The following is a 25,440-nucleotide window of genomic DNA, read 5'->3' as shown; positions in this document are numbered from 1 at the left end:
GAATTTGAAGGGAAATCAGAGAAACAGCGATCTGCTCAGGTATAAAAAAGGCTGTGGCTAGAGTTAACCAAAGGAGATTATAGTACAACCTCGATTATCCGAACCTCAATTATCCAAACCTCAATTATCCGAAATTTGAATGATCCAAACAAGATCTCAAGGTCCCGTAAAAACGGCATTAGGCAACTCAGCATTCGGTTAAACGGCATTATGGTGTGCCGAATAACCAATCACCGGCACTCAAATCACTGCTTGTTTCTGGTTATCCGAACAATCAGTTGTCTGAACAAAATACTCCCGGTCTGTCTCGTTCAGATAATCAAGGCTCGACTGTATTGGGTACAGCTTGTAGCCTGTAGCAGAGCAAGACTGTGGGTTTTCACCTCCGACTTCTCTTTGTCCTTTCCAAACGTGGTCTGTGGAACTAAACACATGGGAAGGTTGTGGGAAGGCTATGAACTGTTCGAAAGAAGCCCATGGGTGCTATATGTTCAGTGTAGCTCTCAAATTATGTTCCATCCTACACTTGCACCCCCATGTTTACATCACCATCTGATGAGGAACTAGTAACTTTTATTTTTTCCTTTAGGTAGACAAGCTGAGAGATCCAGGGGACTTACTAAGAAAGCAAAGTCAGAGGATTCCACAGCTTTGAGCAGAAAACAATACTTTACAACATCAGAACAATTTGATACATTCTATAACACATGTACGACTTATAACTAACACCCAGAATCAACACGTGGTCAATAGGGGTAAAAGATCTGATCAAACATCCTCCAGCACATTTCAAATCAGAAATATGATCAAGAGAGTTCCTGCAGATTTCTCAGCAATTTCCCCCTAATGCTATTGATATTATGAGTCATCTCAAAGCTTCTTCACTCTTGTCAAGTCTGGCCTTGAAATTCCTTGCTAAGAACTGCTTTGCCACAGACTGCCTCAATGTCACCTTCTGTTCTCATTAATCATCCTCCTCTCCTGGCATATGTTCCACTGTGCTCTCGAACTGTGCTCCAGAGCTCATTCAGTAACTCTGCAGCTCGTCACCAATAACAAGCTGCACCCAGCCACTCATGCCTTGGGTTTTTCTCCGAGCTGGAATTGTATTCAGTTGCGTGCAGCAACAACAGCTTCTTGGCTTCTCAGCCTTCCCTCTCAGTGGTTCTGAATTATGAGCAGCATATGGCTTTCTCTTAGCTTCCAGGGCTTCCCTGAGCCCTCACTAAGCACAGCTAAGCTATGTAGTAGGTCTTACCCAAATCTTCATGACACAAAGCTGCTTGTTTCATCAGCACAGTTGACAGTCAGACTCGCTAACAGGGAGTCTCTGTCTGCTTCTCCAGCTAACTGCCTCATTGTGTCCCCTCTGAACTCCTCCACAGTGACCCCTGCACTATCCTGAGTGATCTATGGTAGACCATGCAAGTGGCTCAACCCTATTTCTGCACACAATCAGATTTAACCAATTCACAACTCTTCAGATTCTGAACGTTACTATACACAGGGTGAGAGCTTCTGAGCACTAAAGTGCTTATAAAATGAAGGGTTCATCATGGTTTTATAAATTCAAGTGATTTTTGAATGTTTGAAGAAAGATCAGGGTTGTTTGTTGGCAGGTGATGCTGCATTTCTGTGCCCTCAGTGAATTTCTTTAGGTTCTGGTAACTGACGGTCTTCCTCTGCATTGTGCTGGGAAATCAATCCACTTCAGGTCAGGACACAGAGAGAGGGCGGAAGGGTCACAGCCTCCTGGGTCTAGGGTCTATCTCCAGAACTTGGTCACCAGGGTGAGCTGACAAAGACCTGAGGAGGGCAATGGAGCTACGGTGGGTCTCTCCTTAATCAGAGAGACTCAAGGATTGATAAAGGAGAGGGATGGAGAAACAGAGGGAACTTGAATTAAATCAAAGCAGAAATAAATAGTGGATTCAGAGAGAGTGCAGAGAGGGCCGCAAGGTTGGAGAATTGCAAACATTAAAGCCTTGTCCAAAATCAGGTTAAACCCAGCAGTTAAAGGCCAGTCAGTTTGCTTCAGTGTTGGAAAGCTTATGGAAACAATTATTCAGGATAGAATTAGTCATCATTTGGAAAAGAGTGGGTCGATTCGGAAGATTCATTATGGATTTCTGAAGAGGAAATCACACTTGACTAACATCCTGGCACTAGGTATGTTGCTCATTTGAAGCTGTTTGTGAGCACAGCCAGGTTAACAAAGTTAAAAATCACAACACCAGGTTACAGTCCAACGGGTTTATTTGGAAGCACTAGTTTTCGGAGCGCTGCTCCTTCATCAGGTGGTAGAGCTAGTGTGTTTCCAATTAAACCTGTTGGACTATAACCTGGTGTTGTGTGATTTTTAACTTTGTGCACCCCAGTCCAACACCGGCATCTCCAAATCAGCCAGGTCAAAACTGAGAACCCCAGCACAATCCGGAAGTGGGGGGGGCGAGAGCAGGCCATTTGGTCCTTCGAGCCTACTCTACCATTCAATATGATTGAGGCTTATCACCCATTCCTGAAGAAGGGCTCATGCCCGAAACGTCAATTCTCCTGTTCCTTGGATGCTGCCTGACCTGCTGCGCTTTTCCAGCAACACATTTTCAGCTCATATCAGACTAGGGCAACTGTGCAAAGCCCTCCCAGTCCTGTGTGTTAATCTGCAACCCTTCCTCCACCATTTGTGAACTCCTGCTGTGCAACACATTGGTTACCTCATTAACCCAACAGCAAACACAATTGAAGAGTAATTCAAAGGCTATGAAGTTCTTCTGGATTCTCCTGTGAATGTGCAAGGTGCTTTACAAATGTAAGCTTTTACTGTTTATTGTTTCCCGACACAATCCCAACATCCAGTTTAGTTTTTCCATCACGTTGCTCCACCTGTGGTTTCACACATCGGAACAATCTGCTACAATCATTTTCAAGCTATGCTGCATTTCACTACACTCTGTATTAATGCTGAACCTAACACTCAGCTCAAAATTAAGACACAACCCACTGGGTGTTAATAATACCTGATCAACACTGTCTCACTGCAAGCATAACACAGCTTAATTATGACAGAATTCATCACATCTACTGCAGGTCGTTTCAATTTTTAAATGCTGGTGTTGGCACAAAGATAGATCAGTTTGCTCAGAGAGTCCAAAGTAGACGATTAACATTCCAAGGCTTTGGTGAGACCATATCCAGAGTATTATGTGCAATTTTGGTCTCTTTACTGTAGAAAAGATACATCTATCACAGAAGGAGTGCAGCAAAGGTTCACCAGGCTGATAGCTGAGATGATAAGTTTATCGGGTAAGAAGTGATTGGGTGTTCTAGGTTTGTATTCACTGGAGTTTCGAAGAATGAGAGGGGATCTGATTGAAATGTGCCCAATTCAGACAGGGTTGGACAGGCTGAATGCTGAGGGTGGTTTAAAACAAGGGGTAAAAGTCTCAGAATATGGGCAAGGCTATTTAAAACAAGGGGTAACGGTCTCAGAACATGGGCAAAGCTGGTTAAAAATGAGGTGAGGAGAGATTTCTTCACTCTGAGGGTGGTGAAGCTGTGGAAATCTCTGCAGCTGGAGACTGTGCAGGCCAAGATATAGAATATATTTAAGATAGAAACAGAGAGATTTCTATAGGTGTCATGGGGTATGGGGAGATGCTGTTGACATGGAGGATCAACCCATGCTCAAGCTGAGTGGTGGAGTGGGATTTGACGGGCTGAATGGCCTCCTCCTATCTTCTATGTTTTCACCAGACAATTTATAATAAACACCCTGACATGCACCCTGATTGGTGTATTTGCATTCGAGCTACCAAAGCGGAATAATGTAGTCTGGTAGATGTAACTATGACAATATCACCACAGTACTCAAATTTGCTTTTCTGTCTCTCTCTGTTTCCCACTACTGAGAATTAGCTAAAGGGTTAGTGGCAAGGAACAAGATATTTTTTCGTTTTAGGTTTCTGTCCAACCTCAAATGTTAGATCAATCTGTTATGAAGATGTTAGGTACTGTACCTTTAAGAGAGTCAAAAGCTAGCAGAATCAACTGACACAGCACCAAGTGTTCTGAACATTTGGTCAGACAGCTATATTAGCTGGGTTGCCAGGATACAAAAACAAATTCAAATTCGGCCAATCAGTTTAAATTATGCTCCAAGATACCAAATTCCAATCAAGTTTGAATTTAATATTTTGACATTTTTAAAACCAATGAAATGGTCTGATGTTTTGGGTTATAAATATCAGACGTTTTGAACAGTTACCCAGAATGCTAAAGAGCAGCAAAGAGAACGGCCAAAATACCAACAGATGTAGGTTGCTAGTCAGAACTCTCTGAGAGGTACCTGTTTGGAGAAGGAGTGTGCATAGTAACAAAAACACCGACACCGACCTGGAGAGCAAATCTACAAAGGAAGATACAAAGATTTGACCACTGGCTGGTTTTGAAATTTGAACTTTTTGTAAATCTTAATCTGGGATTTTATTGGACCAGTATTGTAGAGGGGGAGATAAAAGATACATTTGGAGAAAGGAGTTATAAATAGTTGTTAAATAATATTCTCTGTTAGACTTAAAGAATAAAGTTCATAATTTTTTTTGTACTTTAAATATTGACTTTGGGATAGCTCTTTGCCTCCTGAATTTTCACAATTACAGCACGAAGTAAGTCTTTTCCGTGTTGCTAGTTTAAATTAGCAGAGGGGTCTACCCCGTGCTGTAACAAATCCATTCATGTGATAAGATGTTGTTGAACAATGTATTCATGTGCTACATTAAGAATGGCCTTGTGTTATGGGGCTCCTGGTTAAGACTTGACAAACCTATCTCACTGACACTATGTACAGGCAGCAGATAATGATTTTCACTCCATCGACTGGAGTTGGATTGGAACCCAATATCTCACACTTTACAACATCTGGAGCTAGATTTTAAAAATAAGCTTTTTAATAAAATTGTTTATAGGATGTGGCATTGCTGGCCAACATTTATTGCCTGTCAGTGGTTGCCCTTGTGAATCTGCCATCTTGAACTAGTACATGTTGTGTAGATAAAGTCACAACATCCTTCGGAAGGGAATTCCAAAATTTTGACCCAGCGACACTAAGGAACAGCAATATTTTTCCAAGTCAGGATAGTGAGTAGTTCAGAGGTGAACTCACTCCCTGGTGCTCCTATCTGCCTGCTGTCCTAGTGTTCTAGGTGGTTTTTTATTCATTGAAGTAGGTTTGGAATATGCTGTCTGAGTCATCGTAGTTACTGAAGTACAGCTTGCTACAAAGACAAATACCGCAAACAGCAGACTCGTCCCACATCAGTGACGAGGTAATTTGGGTTTGATGGTACAAAAACAGCAAGTTGCTGGAAAAGCTCAGCAAGTCTGGCAGCATCTGTGAACAGAAATCAGAAATAACGTTTCAGGTCCGGTGACCCTTCCTCAGTTTCTGATTTACAGCATCTGCAGTTCTTTTGATTTTAATTTTGTTGCCATGGTAGTGACTGTGAGAGGAGTATCAGCCAGAAAACTGGGAGTACTCCCTTATCATCGTCTTAGCATTCTGCGCATCCATCTGAGGGGACAGAATTGAGCATTTCATCAGAAAACAGCACACTGACAGTGTTGGTAAGAGTTGCACACATCCAGGCAAGTGAATAGTATTCTGTCACATTCCTGACTTGTGCCTTAGATCCAGTTTATTTCTGGTCAAAGATAACTCCCAGGATATTGATAATGGAAGACTCCGTGATGGCAATGTTAAAGAATGTCACAGGGAGCTGGTTAGAATCTCTGATCGGAGATGGTCAGCATACAGCTTTTGCTTGGTACAAATATAACTTGTCATTTAGCCAACCCATGATCAAATACTTGCTACACGTGGGATCAGGTAGTTCCATTATCTGAGGAGTTGCAACATTGTGAAATCAGCTTTGAACATCCCCAACTCTGATTTTATACAGTGGGCTAGTCAGTGATGCAGCAGTTAAAGGTGATTGGGTCCAGCATATTTTGCTAAGAGCAACTCTTGCAGTAAAGCCCTGTAGCTGAGATATTTGCCTTTCGATAACCATAGCTGAAAATGTGTTGCTGGAAAAGCGCAGCAGGTCAGGCAGCATCCAAGGAGCAGGAGAATCGACGTTTCGGGCATGAGCCCTTCTTCAGGCAATAGAAATGTCTCACACCTCCTGCTCCAACCGGCTTCAATTTCAATTCCTATTGGCTTCCATTGATCAAACGCTGCTTTGATGTTGAGGATAGTCACCTTACCTATTACAACAACTTTTACAAAGCACATGAGCTGGGGCAAATTACTGCAGATGCTAGAATCTGTACTGAAAACACAAAATGTTGGAGATCACAGCAGGTCAGGCAACATCCATGGAGAGAGAACAAGCTAACATTTCGTGTTCAGACGACACTTCACGTCAACTCCGATGATGAGGAAGTCATTATATAAATGCCATACAAGTCAGGAGTGTGATGGAATATTCCCTGCTTGCCAGGATGGGTGCAGCTCAGAAAGCTTGACACCGTCCAGGACAAAGCAGCTCCTACTTGATTGTCATCACATCCACAAGCATTCACTCCCTCTCCCGCCGATGCTCAGGAGCAGCAGTGTGTACTATCTACAAGACGCACCACAGAAAGATTTCACCAAAGATCTTTAGAGAGCACCTTTCAAGCCCAAAACTACTTCCATCTGGAAGGCAGCAGATATACGGGAACACCACCATCTACAAGATCTCCTCTGAGCCGCTCACCATCCTGACTTGGAAATATATCGCCATCCCTTCAGTGTCACTGGGTCAGAATCATGGAATTCCTGCCCTGAGGGCTTTGTGGATGCACCTAAACTAATAGACGACCGTGGTTCAAGGAGGCAGCTCACCACCACCTTTTGAAGGTCAGCGAGAGACAGGCAGTAAACGCTACCCCCCCCCCCCCCAGTGACGCCCACACGCTATGAATACATTTTTATTTAAGGAGTTTTGACTCTTTTCTCACTGAAATATTTTGTGACTGTCTTGTTGCTAGACTTTGTTTGAAAATCCATCCTCCCCTTCCCCCACCTCATAGCTTTCTAACAGCGTGTTCATCTCCTCTATCACTTCAGACTCACACGCCAGGCAGTGGGACTAGGTTGTGCTTAACATCAGGAGCGAATGCTCAATTTTCACAAGTTGGTATGAAGCCATCTCAAATAATTCTGATTTTCTTTGCATGATCTCCAACATCAAATCAGGCTTTTCAAAAGCAATTATCAAGATTAGATTTGCCGTGGCAATGTGTTATGGATTGTCAACAGGTGAAGTGAGCAAACATTTTTAGACTTTAACTTTGTTTTAAAGTCATACTCAAAGTTATTACTGTATTTGTTACTGTTTCGCTCCAGGATGTTTGAGAAACAGCAAAGGAAAACAAAAACTTACATTTATATAGCACCCTTACGATGTGTTGCAGCCAATTCTGATGTGTCCAAAATTTAAACAATAAATATAAATAAGATAATCACAAATAAATCCAGCAGGAAATTCAGGCATTTATTTACTCAGAGAGTGGTTAGAATGTGCAAGCGGGAACGATATACTTCAGGAGAAACTGAACAAGTTGAGATGACAGAAAGGAAGAGAAGGTGGTGTTAATAGTTCTGGATGAATCAAGGCAGGAGCTCCAAAGCTCTGTGTAAAGTATAATCTGAAAAGTGTTTCCAGATTCATAGAGACGTACAGCACGGAAACAGAGTCTTCTGTCCAACTCATCCACGCTGACCACATATCCTAGATTAATCTAGTCCCATTTACCAGCACTTGACCCATATCCCTCCAAACCCTTCCTATTCATATACCCTTTCAGATGCCTTTCAAATGCTGTAATTGTACCAGCCTCCACCAGTTCCTGTGACAGCTCATTCCATACACGCACTACTCTCTGCGAGAGAAAGTTGCCCCTTAGGTCCCTTTTATATCTTTCCCCTCTCACCCTAAACTTATGCTCTCTTGTTCTGGAGCTCCCCCCCCCCACCCCAGGGAAAAGACTTTGCCTATTTACCCTATCCATGCCCCTCATGATTTTATAAATCTCTATAAGATCACTCCTCAGCCTCTGACACTCCAGGGAAAACAGCCCCAGCCTGTTCAGCCTCTCCCTGTAGCTCAGATCCTCCAACCCTGGCAACATCTTTGTAAATCTTTTCTGAACCCTTTCAAGTTTAACAACATCTTTCCAGTAGGAAGGAGACCAGAATTGCACACAATATTCCAACAGTGGCCTAACCGATGTCCTGTACAGCTGCAACATGACCTCCCAACTCCTTTACTCAATACTCTGACCAAAAAAGGAAAGCATACCAAATGCCACCTTCACTATCCTATCTACCTGCGACTCCACTTTCAAGGAGCTATGAACCTGCACTCCAAGGTCTCTTTGTTCAACAACACTCCCTAGGACCTTACCATTACGCGTATCACTCCTGCTAAGATTTGCTTTCCCAAAATGCAGCACTTTGCATTTATCTGAATTAAACTCCATTTGCCACGCCTCAGCCCATTGGCCCATCTGATCCAGATCCTGTTGTAATTTGAGGTAACCTACTTCGCTGTCCACTACATCCCCAATTCTGCAAACTTACTAATTTAAACAAAACTGAAAATGTGGGCATGGAGTTATGGGCACTGTGAGTTTTCACCAAACTGAACACCTTGCTTGTGTCATTTTGAAACAGCACCCTCATTTTCAGTTAGACCCATCAAAACAGACCTATACCCGTTTAAAAATAATCCTTCCTCCGTGCTGAAATTGGTTCAACAACTTTCTGAACTTTCAACTGAAGCGATTAAACAGTACGTCCCTTGGCGAGCAGTTTGTGTGACGTATTCTTTGTCGGGTTGGACACTCACCGAAGTTTGAAAACAAGAATGTAGATGTGTTAAGAAGTGGGGCTTGTCCAACAGGGCAAGGACTCTCTTTTCAATCATGGTGCATTCTACATCATCGTCCTGAATGACCACATCTTTCTTCAAGATTTTGATAGCGTATAGCTCATTGGTCCCCTTCCTCTCTGACAGCATGACCTGGAGAACGGAAACAGTGACTATCAATAAGGAACTGCACACAATCAACGGCAGATACTCACCAGACGCTGTCACAGGTCACTAAAAAAAGCACCACTCAAACACAGTTCATTCCTTGCTGCTTTTCAAATCAGAATTGCAACTTTTCAGCTGCTGTTTCTTTAGCTAAATTCCTGATTGCGTTATCGGTCAACAATTTTATCTATCACTAGTCAACAGTTGCTCAAAACACTTTACACTTCATTACAGCTCGTGTCTCACCAGTCCAGCATGGGATTAATACAAAGTGAATTATTCTCACCCACTTCGTTTTGATTTAACACGCCACACAAGTACTGATACTGTGGCTGTTCATTTACATCAACCAGGGGCAGGGCCAGAATTCATAGGCCCCAGCCCTGACTCCCCTGCCTAACCTAAGGGAGGAGCAAACCCCCCCCTCACCCCAATCCAACAGGGCACCTGGCTATTGGGCACTGATGTCTACCCCATCCCGGGCCTTGCACTAAAACTCAGGCACTAATCAAGTCCGTGGTTCTCGACAAGTTGAAAGCTCACATGAGCCAATACATCCCTCCCACCAGTGCAATGGCCAGGTCATGGGAATCAGCCATGAAGCAGAAACACCCTCTGATCTCAAAGGAAGAGCCCATAAAGATTCAGCAGTTTCTGTGGGGAAATTACCCCCTTTTCTAACATCAGTTTGAATCCGAAGCGAGATCCAAGGGATCTCCTGGTGCACCACCAGGCATGATGTCCTGGAGCAGGATAAGCAGCCAATCACGTCAAAGTATCCTCACCGATAGCAAACCAGGAAGTGAAAAGCACTGTAGCCCTTCACATTTAATATTCAGTCTTACAGCTGGTGGAATAAATAACTGGGTCACACAATTTGGATTAAGGTAGAAGATAAAATATAATGAGTAAATTTACTTTTATTTTCCAAGTATGAGGAATTTGTCATCATGGAGCAAGTGGAATGGGCTGAGGAGAGGCAGGTGGAGTTTAATTAAGATAAATGTGAGGTGCTGCATTTTGGAAAGGCAAATCATGTCCATGACTCTCTACAAGCTGAAAGCTCATGTGAGCCAATATATCCCTCCCACTTATACACTTAATGGTAAGGTTCTGGGGAGTGTTGCTGAACAAAGAGACCTTGGAGTGCAGGTTCATAGCTCCTCGAAAGTGGAGTCGCAGGTAGATAGGATAGTGAAGAAGGCATTTGGTATGGTTTCCTTTATTAGTTAGTGCATTGAGTATAGGAGTTGGGAGGCTGCTCAGAAAATTGATTAGGTCACTTTTGGAATACTGCATTCAATTCTGGTCTCCCTCCTATTGGATGTTGTTAAACTTGAAAAGGTTTGGAAAAGATTTACAAGGATGTTACCAGGGTTAGAGGGTTGAGCTATAGTGGGAGGCTGGGACTGTTTTCCCTGGAGCGTCAAAGGCTGAGGGGGTGACCTTGTAGAGGTTTATAAAATCATGAGGGGCATGGATAGGATAAATAGACAAGGTCTCTTGTCTGGGGTGAGGGAGTCCAGAACTAGAGGGCGTAGGTTTAAGGTGAGAGGGGAAAGATATAAAAGGGACCCAAAGGGGCAACATTTTCACTGAGAGGGTGGCATTTGGAACAAGCTGCTAGAGGAGGTGGTGGAGATGGGTACAAACTACAAAGGCATCTGGATTGGTACATGAAAGGATTCAAGTGATATGGGCCAAATACTGGTAAATTAGACCAGATTAAATTAGAATATTTTGTTGGCATGGACGAGTTGGACTGAAGGGTCTGTTTCCATGGTGTACATCTCCAAATATAAAATTCCTCCTTCAGTGAGCAATAATTATGACCTTATCATGGATTTGAAAACTTAGAAACACACCACTCAAAAGTTGCAACGTTTTCAGAGGTTTTTATAGCAAGACTAACAATATACGGTGGGAATTCTGATCAGCAATTTCCATTCATTGTCATCTTCCGACAATGAATTGTGGGATGGCTGACAGCCATCTCCTCGTTGCCTTGGTGAACCGGGCCATGGCGAGGCTTCCTGAGGATTCTGTCAGCGTCGAAGGAGAAGTGACACCATCATGACTACTACAAAACCCGAGCCAATCGTGTCAACTGGCTGACTCCTGGAAGAGCCGACAAACCTTTCCAAAGCTCCCTTTGCCCAACACCATTAAGAAGTTGAAGTCCGAGAGATTGACGTGGTCCAAGTTGTTTGTTGGCGAACTTGGTTTCTTCTCAACCGCCTTCTTCCCAGCCGGACCGAGTTTGGCTTTCTAAGGAGGAATCCAAAGGAATAAAATTAACGATGCTTCAGCATTCCTGGAGGCTGGAATATTTGGTCTGTACAAACTGTCCAGTGATGGATTTTAGCAATGTGTAGCTCTCAAAGGGTACACCTCTGTCACCACTTGATGGACTCTCCAGATTGTTAACCAATGCACAAAGTCTTTGGATCCATGCACTAGTTCAAGGACATCATTTCTTTTGACTGTTTCCTTCCCCCTACAGCCTCTCCCTCCTGTCAGCACTAACCCCAGCTACGTATAGTGTACAAGATGATTAAGGGTTTAGATAGGGTTGACAGTGAGAACCTTTTTCCGCTAATGGAGTCAGCTGTTACTAGGGGACACAGCTTTAAATTAAGGGGTGGTAGGTATAGGACAGATGTTAGGGGTAGATTCTTTACTCAGCGGGTTGTGAGTTCATGGAATGCCCTGCCATTAGCAGTGGTGGACTCTCCCTCTTTATGGTCATTTAAGCGGGCATTGGATAAGCATATGGAGATTATTGGGCTAGTGTAGGTTAGGTAGACTTCGGTCGGTGCAACATCGAGGGCCGAAGGGCCTGTACTGCGCTGCATTTTTTTTTCTATGTATGGCTGCAAACTCAACAGAAATATAACAGGCACGGGAAAGGGAGGAGGGTAGCCATTCTATTTGATTTCCCCTGCATCTTAATCTGGGGAAGTTCACTCCAGCACGAACAGCAACAGCTGGAATGAGAAGACTCAAGGCTGAAAAGCCTGAATATAAGCGTAGTGCAGTGGTAGAGTCCCTATCTCTGAGCCAGGAGACCTGGATTCAAGTCCCAGCTCTCTGGAGGTGTGCCATCACATCACTGAACAGGTTGATTAGAAAGCATCAGAATGAAGACGTGACCCAGCGCCTACACTGACTGGTAATTTACCCCACTAACAGCTTGTGTTTGTCATGCATGCACCTTCGCTGGGTTTGATGTATGGGATGATGGAAGGAAAGTAACCAAAGCTTTTTAAACTAAATTTATGATAAATCATTTCTAAATAACTGCACACTTTAAAACACACAAAAACAGAAGTTGCTGGAGAAGCTCTGCAGGTCTGGTAGCATCTGTGGGGATAGAAAACACAGTTAATATTTCGAGTCCAGTGACCCTTCTTCAGTTTCTCCAGCAACTTCCGTTTTGGTTTGTTTCATATCTCCAGCATCCACCGTTAATTGTGTTATTTTATCACACGTTAAAAAAAATCATGTTTGCACAGTATTAAATAAAAAATAAAATGGTCAGGTCTTTGACACAGTAAGAATTCAGCTCAAACTGGTGTGTGAGAGAATACCTGTGGGAGGCAACAATGCCCTCACATCGTAACATACTGCAAACCTCAAAGCCTGCTCTGATTAAAGAAACAGAACCCAGTCAATCAACTTCCATTCTTTGGCCTGTCAGAGACGACGTTTGTGGACGGTTAGCTCTGAGTATTGAATCAGACCCAAACAACTGACAGAGAGCTTCCAGGCTGTGTGACGTCTCAGATACTTACAACGCAATCCAAACAACTAATTCCCCACCCCACCGATGTACCACCCAATGAATTCCTCATCGCCATAGCAACACATGTCGATGCTGGGCTACAGCAAGTACTTCTTTTTGAAAGAGAAGGGTTAGCGCAAAGCCAAAGCTGGGGTGAGAGGTCAAAGGGCTGGATGATGGCCACCTCAGTTGCCAAATCGGTTATTAATAAGAAGCAGAAAGTGGGTTCTCAAGTACAATCACTGGACACAACATATTAACTCTGCTTTCTCTCCCCAGGTGCCACTGGACCTGCTGAGTTTCTCCAGTACTTTCTGCTTTCGCTTCAGAAAAAAGGGTGTCATGTTGACAAATCAGGCTGGGTTTTCAGTGGGGAACTTTGAAATCTGAATAAAGAGAGAATATAAGAACAGACTGGCAGTTAATATAAAAGGGAATCCAGAAGTTTATGAAAGGTAAGAGGGTCACAAGAGGAGGAGTTAGGGATCATAAAGGGATCCGTGCACTGAATCAGAGGACTTGGATGAGGTGGTTAAATGAACATTTGACTTCTGCCTTTAACACGAAAGATACTGCTGCCAGAAATACAGTAAGTGAGGCGGTGGTTGGGATACTGGATGGGTAAAGAATGGTAGAGAAGCATTAGAAAGGGTTGTTATGCTTAAAACTGATAAGGTGTGTGTGTGTGTGTGTGTGTGTGTGTGTGTGTGTGTGTGTGTGTGTGTGTGTGTGTGTGTGTGTGTGTGTGTGTGTGTGTGTGTGACAGTGTCTGCGTGCATGTGTGTAGGTGTGCATCTATGTGTGTGCGTGCTTGTGTGTGTATGTGTCTGTGTGCATTGTATCTGTCTGTGTGTGCACGCGTGCGTGTGCCTGTGCGTCTGTGTGCGTGCGTGTTTGTGTGTGTCTGTGTCTGTGTCTCTGTGCGTGTGTTGTATCTGTGTCTGTGTGTGCACGCGTGCACATGTGTGCGTGCGTCCGTCTGTCTGTGTGTATGCATGTCTGTCAGTCAGGGGCTAGCAGAGCTGTTCTTGCAGATAGCCAACATAGATTCCAAAGACTGAATGGCCTCATTTGTCACTGTAGCTACTCCATAAGGTGATGGAGGATTACTGGCGTCCCACATGATTTAGTACGGGGCACAAAGAGGCGGGTCATGTCACTGAATGGAATTCTTGGCTGGGCAGTCCCAGGCAGCTGAAGCAGTCAGTCTCAGTGTTTGGATGAGCTCATGGCGTGGCATGTTGGCCGAGGGGCTGGAAGCAGAGCGGTCAGCAGTGAAGGGTGAGGTTCAGGTTAACTTTCTGTTTCAGGACGTTTCTGAGGGGCATGGTTAGCCTTCAGGGCAAAGATAGGATAACTCCTGATGTGATCTACAGTGATCGGCTGAAGGATGGTCAGAGCCAGTTATGTGCAACTTGTACCCTCCTCCCCTTTCGCTGTGGCTGAGGGAGAGAGTGGAAGTGGTGGGGGAGGTGGGCGATGGGTGGAGTAGGAGTGAGGGGGAAGGTGGATGATGAGTGGAGTAGGAGTGAGGCGGTAGTGGCGGAGGAGATGGGCGATGAGTGGAGTAGGAGTGAGGTGGTAGTGGTGGGGGAGGTGGACGGTGAGTGAGGGAGGAATGAGGAGGAAGTGATGGGGGAGTTGGGCAATGTGTGGAGTAGGAGTGAGGAGGGAGTGGTGGGGGAGGTGGGCGATGAGTGATGGAGGAGTAAGGAGGAAGCCGCTGGTAGAGTGAAAGTGCAGTTGTAAGTGACTTTGGGAAAAGCTGTGAGTGGAAACCGGTGCTGATGGGTTTGGGGTTTGAAGGAATTGACGGATGTGTTTATCCGGGATGGGAAAAGGTGCAATCGGACGGGTAGCCATGAATCAGACTGGGAAAGTACAGGCAGAGTGGTCTCGGGACGACAGAAAGGCAGTGAATTCACAGAACAGCAAACAAGGGATTCGAAGAAAGGAGATTCTAACCACCGTGACCGAGGAACTGACTTAGTCCAGAGCCAGGAGGGAGAAAAGAGGGATTTTAAAAGCTGGGATGTAACAGAACAATAAAACATAAAGATCTGCATTGATTTAGCACCCTTCATAATTGCAGAACTCAGCAAAGTGTTGAACAGCTAATGAAATATTTCTGAAGTGTGAGAAACAGAGCACCAGTTTGTACAGAGAAACCTGCCACAAACAAGAAATGTGAGAATGACCAGACAAACTGATGCTGGTATAAGGAGACCCATCTGTCTTACAGACTCAGGGTAACATCTTCGGGTAAAAAATGAGGTCTGCAGATGCTGGAGATCACAGCTGAAAACGTGCTGCTGGTTAAAGCACAGCAGGTCAGGCAGCATCCGAGGAACAGGAAATTCGACGTTTCGGGCATAAGCCCTTCATCAGGAAAGGTTTCCTGAAGAAGGGCTTATGCCCGAAACGTCGAGTTTCCTGTTCCTTGGATGCTGCCTGACCTGCTGTGCTTTAACCAGCAGCACGTTTTCAGGGTAACATCTCCCAGTTTGGCCAAAATAATGCCACAGGATCTTTTCCGGAAATCCGGGTAGACAGACTGGGCCTTGGTTTTCGAAGGCTGTTGCAAGATGGCGTCTCTGACAGTGCAGCACTCAGTGAACACTGCACCAGAACATCAGCCAAGATTCTGGGGCAGGACTTAACTCCTGATTCAGATTGGGGGGGAGGGGGGGGGGGGGGGGCGGGGGGGCAGGTGACTGAATGAGCTACAGTGAATGCAGAAGAGAAAGCTCAACAATATAAAGGTCCTGTCACCTTTATAGCAAATTAAAACAACAGACACAGTGGATAAAGATAAACTATTTCCACTGGTTGGGGATTCTAGAATTATGGAGCATTGTCTAAAATATTCAGGCCAGACTGTCCACTGGGTTGATGACAGGCACCTATCTGACAATAGTTCAGCTCTTTGACATTGCCAGGATAAATGATTACCCAAAGCTTGACACCAGCACCTGAAAGTTTAAACAGGACTCACAGCACAGACATGAAAGCATCTGGGAGGTTTTTTTTGTTGTGAGAGAGAAGGTAGTGACTGAGCTCCATCACATCAGTGACCTGCCCGGGCTGGTGGGAATTTATAAAACCCAGGCACAGCAGAATGGTTTCGATATCTGCATCTGCAAATACAGAGCAAACCACTTCAGCCCAGGACTGGGAGGAACCTGCAGCTGGTCTAAGATTACATTACTTACAGTGTGGAAACAGGCCCTTCTGCTCAACAAGTCCACACCGACCCGCTGAAGCGCAACCCACCCAGACCCATTCCCCTACATTTACCCCTTACCTAACACTACGGGCAATTTAGCTTGGCCAATTCACCTGACCTGCACATCTTTGGACTGTGGGAGGAAACTGGAGCACCCGGAGGAAACCCACGCAGACACGGGGAGAACGTGCAAACTCCACACAGTCAGTCGCCTGAGGCGGGAATTGAACCCGGGTCTCTGGCGCTGTGAGGTAGCAGTGCTAACCACTGTGCCACACGATAAATGACTGTCATCAGCCCATTCTCCCAGTGGGAAGCCCTGCCTCAACTCCCTGGAATTAGCTGTGTGTGTGTGGGAGGGGGGGGTTCGAGAGGGAGCAGGGTCTGTACCCCTCCCCCAGGCAGCTCTGACTCCAGACAGGCACATGTTGGGGTCTCAGCATCACGATGTTCACTTTTTAAAAGATACCTTGTGCAAAAAGAGATGTTTAAAAAAACTCCCACTGTTTGTGATTATGTTCTGCCTTTTATAAGCAATTATACAAGGATAGGCTCCTAATCAGAAAACAGCCTGGAGTGAAGCAAGTCGAGTTAATTTTATTGACATCCCAGAAGTCTTGTACAGTAATGCTTTTTACGTGATATTAGCTCGAAGGTTGACACTAATTAGTGAGTTTTACTTGGCAAATCTTTATTCCCTAAATGCGCATTGCTAGATATTCTGTGATGTGTAATTACAGCAATGTGAGAGTAAGTTAACCCTGCTGTTCAGACTCTGTACTTTGAGATGTTTTTACCTTTACTGTCAGAAATGGTGTGTCAGCTAAGGCACAGTCCCATGAAGATATTTTTGTTGTGTGGGTGGAAAGGTCGGAATATATCAATACATCACAGCCTGTTCTAACGTGGCCTCAAGCAACATCCAGGTCAACATTCATGTCTTCGTTTTGGGATGGAACATTATTTTCCAGCTTTTCCACACTCCCTGCTACTCAGCAGATGTTCTAGTAACAACTCCACCAACAGCTGTTCACCTCAGCCCTGTGCCCCCATGGAGAGTGGCAAAGGTTGTGTCTTTGTTTAAGGGAGGTAAGGAGATATCTGTTGTGGGAAAATTGTTGGAGGTGATTCTAAAAGATAGGATTTCCAAATAAATAAGAGTCAAAAATCGATTAGGGATAGTCAGCACGATTTTGTATGTGGTAAATCATCTCTCACAAACTTGACTGAGTTTTTTGAGGCAGTTGCAAAACGATTGCTGAGGACAGAGCAGTAGATGTTGTTTATTTGGGCTTCAGAAAAGCATTCGATGAGGTTCTGTATGGTAGACAGATTAGTGAAGTTAGATCACATGAGATTCAGGGAAAGCTTGGCTATTGAATACATAATTGGCTTATCAGCAAGAGAATGGTGGTGGAGGGTTGTTCTTTGGACTGGAGGCCAGTCACCAATGATGTCCCACAAGGATCAATTCTGGGCCCTCTTTTGTTTGTCATTTATATAAATGATTTGGAAGAGAACGTAGAAGACATGGTGCGTAAGTTTTGTGGGCCGCACCAAAATTGGTGGCATAGCGATTGGTTCTAAGATTACAAAGAGTTCTTGATCAAATAGGTCAACGGGCTGAAAAATGGCAGATGGAGATCAATCGGGATAAGTGTGGGGTTTTGTATTTTGGTAACAAAAAGGGATTGGGCTTATATAATGAGTGGGAGGGCCTTGGGTAGTGTTGTAGACCAACAGGGACCTAGGGGCTCAGGTATCCTTTGAAGTTCACATCATATACAGACAGGCTGGTTACAAAGGCATTTGGCATACTTGCTCTCATTTCTCAGTTCTTTGAGTATACAAGTTGGGAAGTCACGTCGAGGTTGTACAGGACATTGATGAGGCATTTTCTGGAATACTGTGCCTAGTTCTGGTTGTCCAGTTATAAGAAAGGTATTATTAAACTGGGGAGGCTTCAGAAGAAATGTTGCAGGATGTTGCTAGGTTTGGAAGGTTTAAGTTATGAAGAAAGGCTGGGTAGGTTGGGACTTTTTTCATTGGAGCACAGGAGGTTGAGAGGAGACCCTTTAGAAGCTTATAAAAATAATGAGGGGTATAGATAGAGTTAATGTGGCTGTCTTTTCCCTCAGATGGGGGATTTCAAGAATGGGGACACATTTTTAAGGTGAGATGTGAAAGATTTAAAAAGGCATGAGAAGCAATTTTTTTTTTACACAGCTTTTGGGAGCTGGATGACCCTCCTGATGAAGTGGTGGATGTGGGTACAATTACAACGATTAAAAAACACTTGGATATAGGTCAGGTTCGGAGGGATATGGGCCAGGAGCAGGGAAGTGGGACTAGTTTAGTTTGGGATAATGTTCAGCATGGACTAGTTGGACTGAAGGGTCTGTTTCTGTGTTGTTTGACTCCGTGGACAGGTTATGGTTAGCAGGCTATTGGAACATGTGGGCCATCACAGCAAGGTTGGATCCTGTGCTGACTGACATTGTGTGGGGAGGGGTGAGGTATTGCTTCTGGCTGGAGCCTCTATCTTTTCAGGAGCTGATGGGGCTGGGATAGGAAAATAAGGGGCGGAGGATAACTGAGGTACAGCAGCAAGTGAAATTAGCTTCAATAACTGAAAGATCTTTCATTTGAAATTATGATATTTGCACAATATACACTGACACCCCTGGGATATCATTGCAATTACAGAAACATGGCTCAGGGATGGACAGGACCGGCAGCTTAATGTTCCAGGATACAAATGCTACAGGAAGGATAGAGGTGTTGTGTGATTTTTAACTTGGTTTTAAACTAGTGATAGAAAAGGATAGACCAGATCTAACAGTTTAAGGTCTAAACTGGAGAAAGGCCAATTTTGATGGTATTAAGCAAGAATTTTCAAAAGCTGATTGGGTGCAGCTGTTTACAGGTAAAGGGACGGCTGGAAAATGGGAAGCCTTCAGAAATGAGATAATGGGAATCCAGAGACAGTATCTTCTTGTTAGGGTGAAAGGCACAACCGGTAGGTATAGGGAATGCCAGATGATGAGAGAAATTGAGGGTTGGGTTCAGAAAAAGAATATGTCAGGGATAGACAGGATACACCGAGTGAATCCTTAGAAGAGTATAAAGGCAGTAGGAGTATATGTAGGAGGGAAATCAGGAGGGCAAAAAGGAGACATGAGATAGCTTTGGCAAATAGAATTAAGGAGAATCCAAAGGGTTTTACAAATACATTAACGACAAAAGGGTAACTAGGGAGATAATAGGGCCCCTCAAAGATCAGCAAGACAGCCTTTGTGTGGAGCCACAGGAGATGGGGAAGACACAAAACATGTATTTTGCAGTGTTTATTGTGGACAAGGACATGGAAGATATAGACTACAGGGAAATAGATGGTGACATCTTGAAAAATGTCCATATTACAGAGGAGGAAGTGCTGGATGTCTTGAAACGCATAAAAGTGGGTAAATCCCCAGGACCTGATCAGGTGTACCCTAGAACTCTGTGGGAAGCTAGAGAAGTATTTGCTGGGCTTCTTGCTGAGGTATTTGTGTCATCGATAGTCACAGGTGAGGTGCCGGAAGACTGGAGGTTGGCTAACGTGGTGTCACTGTTTAAGAAGGGTGGTAAGGACAAGCCAGGGAACTACAGACCGGTGAGCCTGACCTCGGTGGTGGGCAAGTTGTTGGAGGGAATCCTGAGGGACAGGATGTGCATGTATTTGGAAAGGCAAGGACTGATTCGGGATAGTCAACATGGCTTTGTGCGTGGGAAATCATGTCTCAAAAACTTGTGTTTTTTGAAAACGTAATAATGAGGATTGATAAGGGCAGAGCAGTAGATGTGATCTATATGGACTTCAGTAAGGCGTTCGACAAGGTTCCTCATGGGAGACTGATTAGCAAGGTTAGATCTCATGGAATACAGGGAGAACTAGCCATTTGGATACAGAACTGGCTCAAAGGTAGAAGACAGAGGGTGGTAGTGGAGGGTTGTTTTTCAGACTGGAGGCCTGTGACCAGTGGAGTGCTACAAGGATCAGTGCTGGGTCCTCTACCTTTTGTCATTTACATAAATGATTTGGATGTGAGCATAAGAGGTACAGTTAGTAAGTTTGCAGATGACACCAAAATTGGAGGTATAGTGGACAGCGAAGGAGGTTACCTCAGATTACAACAAGATCTGGACCAGATGGGCCAATGGGCTGAGAAGTGACAGATTGAGTTTAATTTAGATAAATGCGAGGTGCTGCGTTTTGGTAAAGCAAATCTTAGCAGGACTTATACACTTAATGGTAGATCCTAGGGAGTGTTGCTGAACAAAGAGACCTTGGATGGAAGGTTCATAGCTCCTTGAAAGTGGAGTTGCAGGTAGATAGGATAGTGAAGAAGGCGTTTGGTATGCTTTCCTTTATTGGTCAATGCATTGAGTACAGGAGTTGGAAAGTTATGTTGCAGCTACAGGACATTGGTGAGGCCGCTGTTGGAATATTGCGTGCAATTCTGGTCTCCTTCCTATCGGAAGGATGTTGTTAAACTTGAAAGGGTTCTGAAAAGATTTACAAGGATGTTGCCAGGGTTAGAGGATTTGAGCTATAGGGAGACGCTGAATAGGCTGGGGCTGTTTTCCCTGGAGCATGGCTAGGATAAATAGACAAAGTCTTTTCCATGAGGTGGGGGAGACCAGAACTAGAGGGCATAGGTTTAGGGTGAGAGGGGAAAGATATAAAGTGGACCTAAGGGGCAACGTTTTCATGCAGAGGGTGGTGCGTGTATGGGATGAGCTGCCAGAGGAAGTGGTGGAGGCTGGTACAATTGCAACATTTAAAAGGCATCTGGATGGATATATGAATAGGAAGGATTTGGAGGGATATGGGCCAGGTGCTGACAAGTGGGTCTAGATTAGGCCGGAATATCTGGTCAGCATGAACGAGTTGGACTGAAAGGTCTGATTTCGTGCTGTACATCTCTCTGACCCTATTAAACATTATGATCTTGTGCTGCCACCTGGTGGTGGCATTTGTTGCAGCTTCAAATACATGATGTTCCAATTAAAAAGCAGAATCATTTCCACACTTTCAGAAGGATACCTAGGCCTTAGAGGGAGTACAACGCAGGGTTTACAAGAATGACACCCTGACTTCAAAGGTTAAGTTTGAGGAAATATTATACAAATTAGGCCTGTTTTCTCTAGAATTTAGAAGGTTAAGGACTCATCGAGTCATACAGCATGGAAATAGACCGTTTGGTCCAACCAGTCCATGCTGACCATGTTGCCGAACCTGCCTGCTTCTGACCTATATCCCTCCAAACATTTCTTATTCATGAACTCAGCCACATATCTTTCAAACACTGCAGCATGGTGGCTCAGTGGTTAGCACTGCTGCCTCACAGCACTAAGGACCCTGGTTCAATTCCAGCCTCAGGCGACAGTTTGCAAATTCTCCCTGTGTTTATGTGAGTTTCCTCCCACAATCTAAAAGTGTGCAGGTTAGGTGAATTGGCCATGCTAAGTTGCTCACAGTGTTCAGGGATGTGTGGGTTAGGTGCATTAGTCAGGGATAAATTATAGGTTAGGGAATGGGTCTGGGTGAGTTACTCTTCAGAGGGTTGGTATGGTTTTGTTGGGCCGAACGGCCTGTCTCCACAGTGTACAGATTTTATGATCAACATTGTAACTGTACCTACACCCACTACTGCCTCTGGCAGTTCATTACACACACGAACCATTCTCTGATTGTCTCTCATGACCATTTTAAATCTTTCTCCTCTCACTCTCATCTTGAACACCCTCACCCTAGGGAAAAGACCCCTAGCTATTCAGCCCATGTCCGTCATGATTTTATAAACCTCAACAACGTCATTCCTCAACCTCCTACGCTCCAGTGAAAAATGTCCCAGCCTTTCCAGCCTATTTTTGTATCTCAACCCAGCAACATCCTGGTCAATCTCTTCTGAACCCTTTCCAGTTTAAAAATATCCTTCCTATAAAGGGCGACCAGAACTGAGCACAGTACTCCAAAAGAGGCCTCACCAACATCCTGTACAACCTCAACATGACGTCCAAACACCTCTACTCAACGTTCTGAGCAATGAAGGCAAGTGTTCCAAACACCTTCTTATCCACCCAGTCTGCATGTGATGCAGATTTCAAAGAATTATATCCCAAAAGCCCTCGGTCTCTCTCTGTTCTTCCCAGGGCCCTGTCATTAATTATATAAGCCCTTCCCCTTTGGTTGTTTGACCAAAATGTAATACCTCAATTTGTCCATCTGACACTCCACAGCTCAACTCTCTTCCACAAGCAGCAGTGGATGCTGGATCATTTAATTTTAAATCTGAGACAGATGAACTTTTGTGAAGCAAAGTTATTGAAGGGATATTGGCCAAAGGCAGGTACATGGGGTCAGCCATGATGGGCAGCACGGTGGCACAGTGGTTAGCACTATTGCCTCACAGCACCAGAGACCCAGGTTCAATTCCCGCCTCGGGCAATGTCTGTGTGGAATTTGTACATTCTCCCCGTGTCTGCGTGGGTTTCCGCCGGGTGCTCCGGTTTCCTCCCACAGTCCAAAGATGTGCAGGTTAGGTGAATTGGCCATGCTAAGTTGCCCGTAGTGTTAGGTGCATTAGTCGGGGTGGGTTGCTCTTCGGAGGGTTAGTGTGGACTTGCTGGGCCGAAGGGTCTGTTGCCACACTGTAGGGAATCTAATCTAATCTTACTGGATGGTGGGACAGGCTGGAGGGGCTGAAATGGCCTACTCCTGCTTGTATGATCCTAATACAGGGAATGGACCCATGTTCCGAAGTGGCTATCTAACGGAAATCCCCAGGATGTTAAGATAGTCAAGTGTGAGCAAAGGAGACAAAATGAGGAATCGGATTCTAGAACAGAGAGAGCTGGAGTCTGTGTGTACGAATAACTGGCAGGGCTGGTGAAGAAAGGGCTCTTTGTTCTGGGATTTACACATCAAGACATAGAGAGGCAAAGAAAGGAAGGAATGATGAACTTATACCTGTACTCACTGAAATTTCGCTGAATAAGAGACGACTTGATTGAAACGCACGAGATTCTTAGAGGGCTTGACATGGGAGAGGTTGTTCGGTCCTGTGGGAAGGTCTAGGACCAGAGGACATAATCTCAGAGTAAGGGATCGCACATTGAAGACAAAGGTGAGGAGGAACTGCCTCTCTCAGGAATTGGGAATTCTTTCCTGCAGAAAACTGCCATGGCTGGGTCATTGGGGATTTTGTTTCTCTTTATTCATTTGCGTGACGTGGGTGTCACTGGCCAGCACTTACTGTTCATCCCGAATCGTCCAGGAGTTTGAAATCACATGTAGGCCAGACTGGGTAAGGATGGCTGTTTCCTCTCCCAAGGACATTAGGGAAGGAGGTGGGTTCTTCCGAACAATCAATAACAGTTTCACAGCCATCACTAAACACTTAGTTCCAATTTTCTATTCAACGCTGGGACAGACAGATGTTTAGTCAGTAAGGGAATCAAGTGTTATGGGGAAGTGGAGTTGATGATGATTAGAATAGGAATGATCTCACTGAATAGTGGAACAGGCTCGATGGGCTGAACGACCAACATCTTCGTTATAATGCACTCAAATAGTGGGTTGAGTCCAATTCCGTACACTGCATTAAGAGAGGCCTCGGGGAGGGTTCAGAAAAGATTCCAGGGATGTTTGCAAGAGTGAGGAATGTTTGCAGGCTAACACCGTGCTCTTGAGAGAGGTGTGAGAGGCAGTTTCCCAGAGGTGGTCAAAACGATGAGCAGGGTAGATGGGAGAGAAACTATTCCCATTGACGGAAGACTCTGGAACCAGAGGCACAGGCCTTCGAGGTGATTAACAAGAGATGTCCTAATGAATTGAGAGAAATTTTTTTTTATGTAGCCTGTGGTTAGAATTTGGAATGCATGGCCCATGCAGATTTATTCGAATCTTTCAAAATGAAATTGGAAAAGCACCCAAAGAGAGAAACTGCAGGGCGATGGGGGAGAGTGGGGTGTGGGAGTAGCTGAGCTGCTTGTGCAGAGAGCTAGTCCAGGCACAACTGGCTGAATGGCCTCCTTTTCCACTGGGACCTATTCTGTAAACAGTTGGTATCAGCATTGACTGAACGATAGAGGAAAGCTGAACAAGGGCTCTCTCTCTCTCTCTCTGTCTATCTCTCTCTTTCTCTCTGCCACCTCCAATCCATTTCTATTGGCCAGTAATGACTCTGTTCACTGAATAAAGGAAGTTTTGAGATGCTGGCCTTTACATTGAAGAGATCGCACACTGCAGAATGCAAGTTACAGAACCGGCTGATCTGAACAGCTCAAGAAACAGAAGGTCAAACTGCCCTAAGCCGATGTGAATGGGTCAGATTTGCTGACAGTCCGATCACAAAGAGACAGCCACAGAGGGTGGGGGAAATGTCAGAGGTCATACTCTGGCCATTCCAACACTGTAGGTCTGGCTCAATCAGTATTTGAATAACCCCTCCTGCTCCTACACTAATCTTCCCACCCTGGGCCTGCTATGGTCCTCCAAGGAAGCTCAGTATAAGTTGGAAGAACAGCGCCTTATTTTCCACTTTGGCATTTTACAGCCTCTGGGACTCAATATTGAATTCCACAACCTCAAATAATGTTTCTTACAACCACCACCCCCCGCCTCTGCTGGGTTTTACTGGCTTAACTCTTCACTGAGTGGACCCATTTTCTCCTGTTCACTCTGAGCACCTACGCCTATTACACATCCCTATCTCTCCTTTACTCCCACAATCAACGTTCTTGTCTGTCACTCAGGGCACCCTCCTAATCTGTTCTGCTTGCTCCTCCTTCCCCTCTGTCCACAACATGAGGACCAGCAGCTATGAGCTCCAAAAGGAAAGTCAGTCTGGACTCGGAATATTAACTCTGCTTTTCTTCTCTACAGTTGCTGCCAGACCTGCTGAGTTTCTCCAGCACTTCCTGTTTCTTGTTTTGGATTTTTAGCATCCAGTGTATTTTGTTTTTAATCAAATGTTAGCGCTCCTGCCTCTGTATCCACTGGCTCTGGGTTAAAGCCCTGGGTTTTCTGACCACCCCAGCACAAGTGTTTAGGAAGACGTGCCCGATCCTGGCACCATGAACGTCTCTAATTACAGTCGTTCTACGACAAACAAATGGACCTACCTTGGTCTCAAGCTCTGGAATTCCTTTCTTATCTCCATCCCCTCTTTAAGATGCTCCTTAAAACCTACATCTTTAACCAAGCTTTCGGTTACCTTGCGGTTTCGTTCCTTCAGAACATATTACTCCGATGAAGGCTGGATTTACAAAGACATATTTGTTGGTGGGGTTTGGAGAGA

At 44.7% G+C, this 25,440-nt stretch overlaps 1 protein-coding gene across 2 annotated transcripts in view; it reads right to left on the bottom strand.

The window, feature by feature from the left end:
• LOC132827915 (protein kinase C alpha type) overlaps window positions 1–25,440 on the bottom strand; it is a 404,683-nt gene that overhangs the window by 69,532 nt on the left and 309,711 nt on the right. For both annotated transcript variants that reach the window (XM_060844727.1, XM_060844728.1), the window contains exons 9-10: window positions 11,220–11,351; window positions 8,895–9,068 (exon numbers count right to left, since the gene is read on the bottom strand). In XM_060844727.1, the coding sequence (XP_060700710.1) occupies window positions 8,895–9,068; window positions 11,220–11,351 (306 nt within the window). The remainder of the gene's footprint in view (window positions 1–8,894; window positions 9,069–11,219; window positions 11,352–25,440) is intronic.

Source organism: Hemiscyllium ocellatum, chromosome 25, assembly GCF_020745735.1.
Source record: "Hemiscyllium ocellatum isolate sHemOce1 chromosome 25, sHemOce1.pat.X.cur, whole genome shotgun sequence".
Taxonomy (NCBI): Eukaryota; Metazoa; Chordata; class Chondrichthyes; order Orectolobiformes; family Hemiscylliidae; genus Hemiscyllium; species Hemiscyllium ocellatum.
This window is presented reverse-complemented; position numbering and strand designations above follow the sequence as displayed.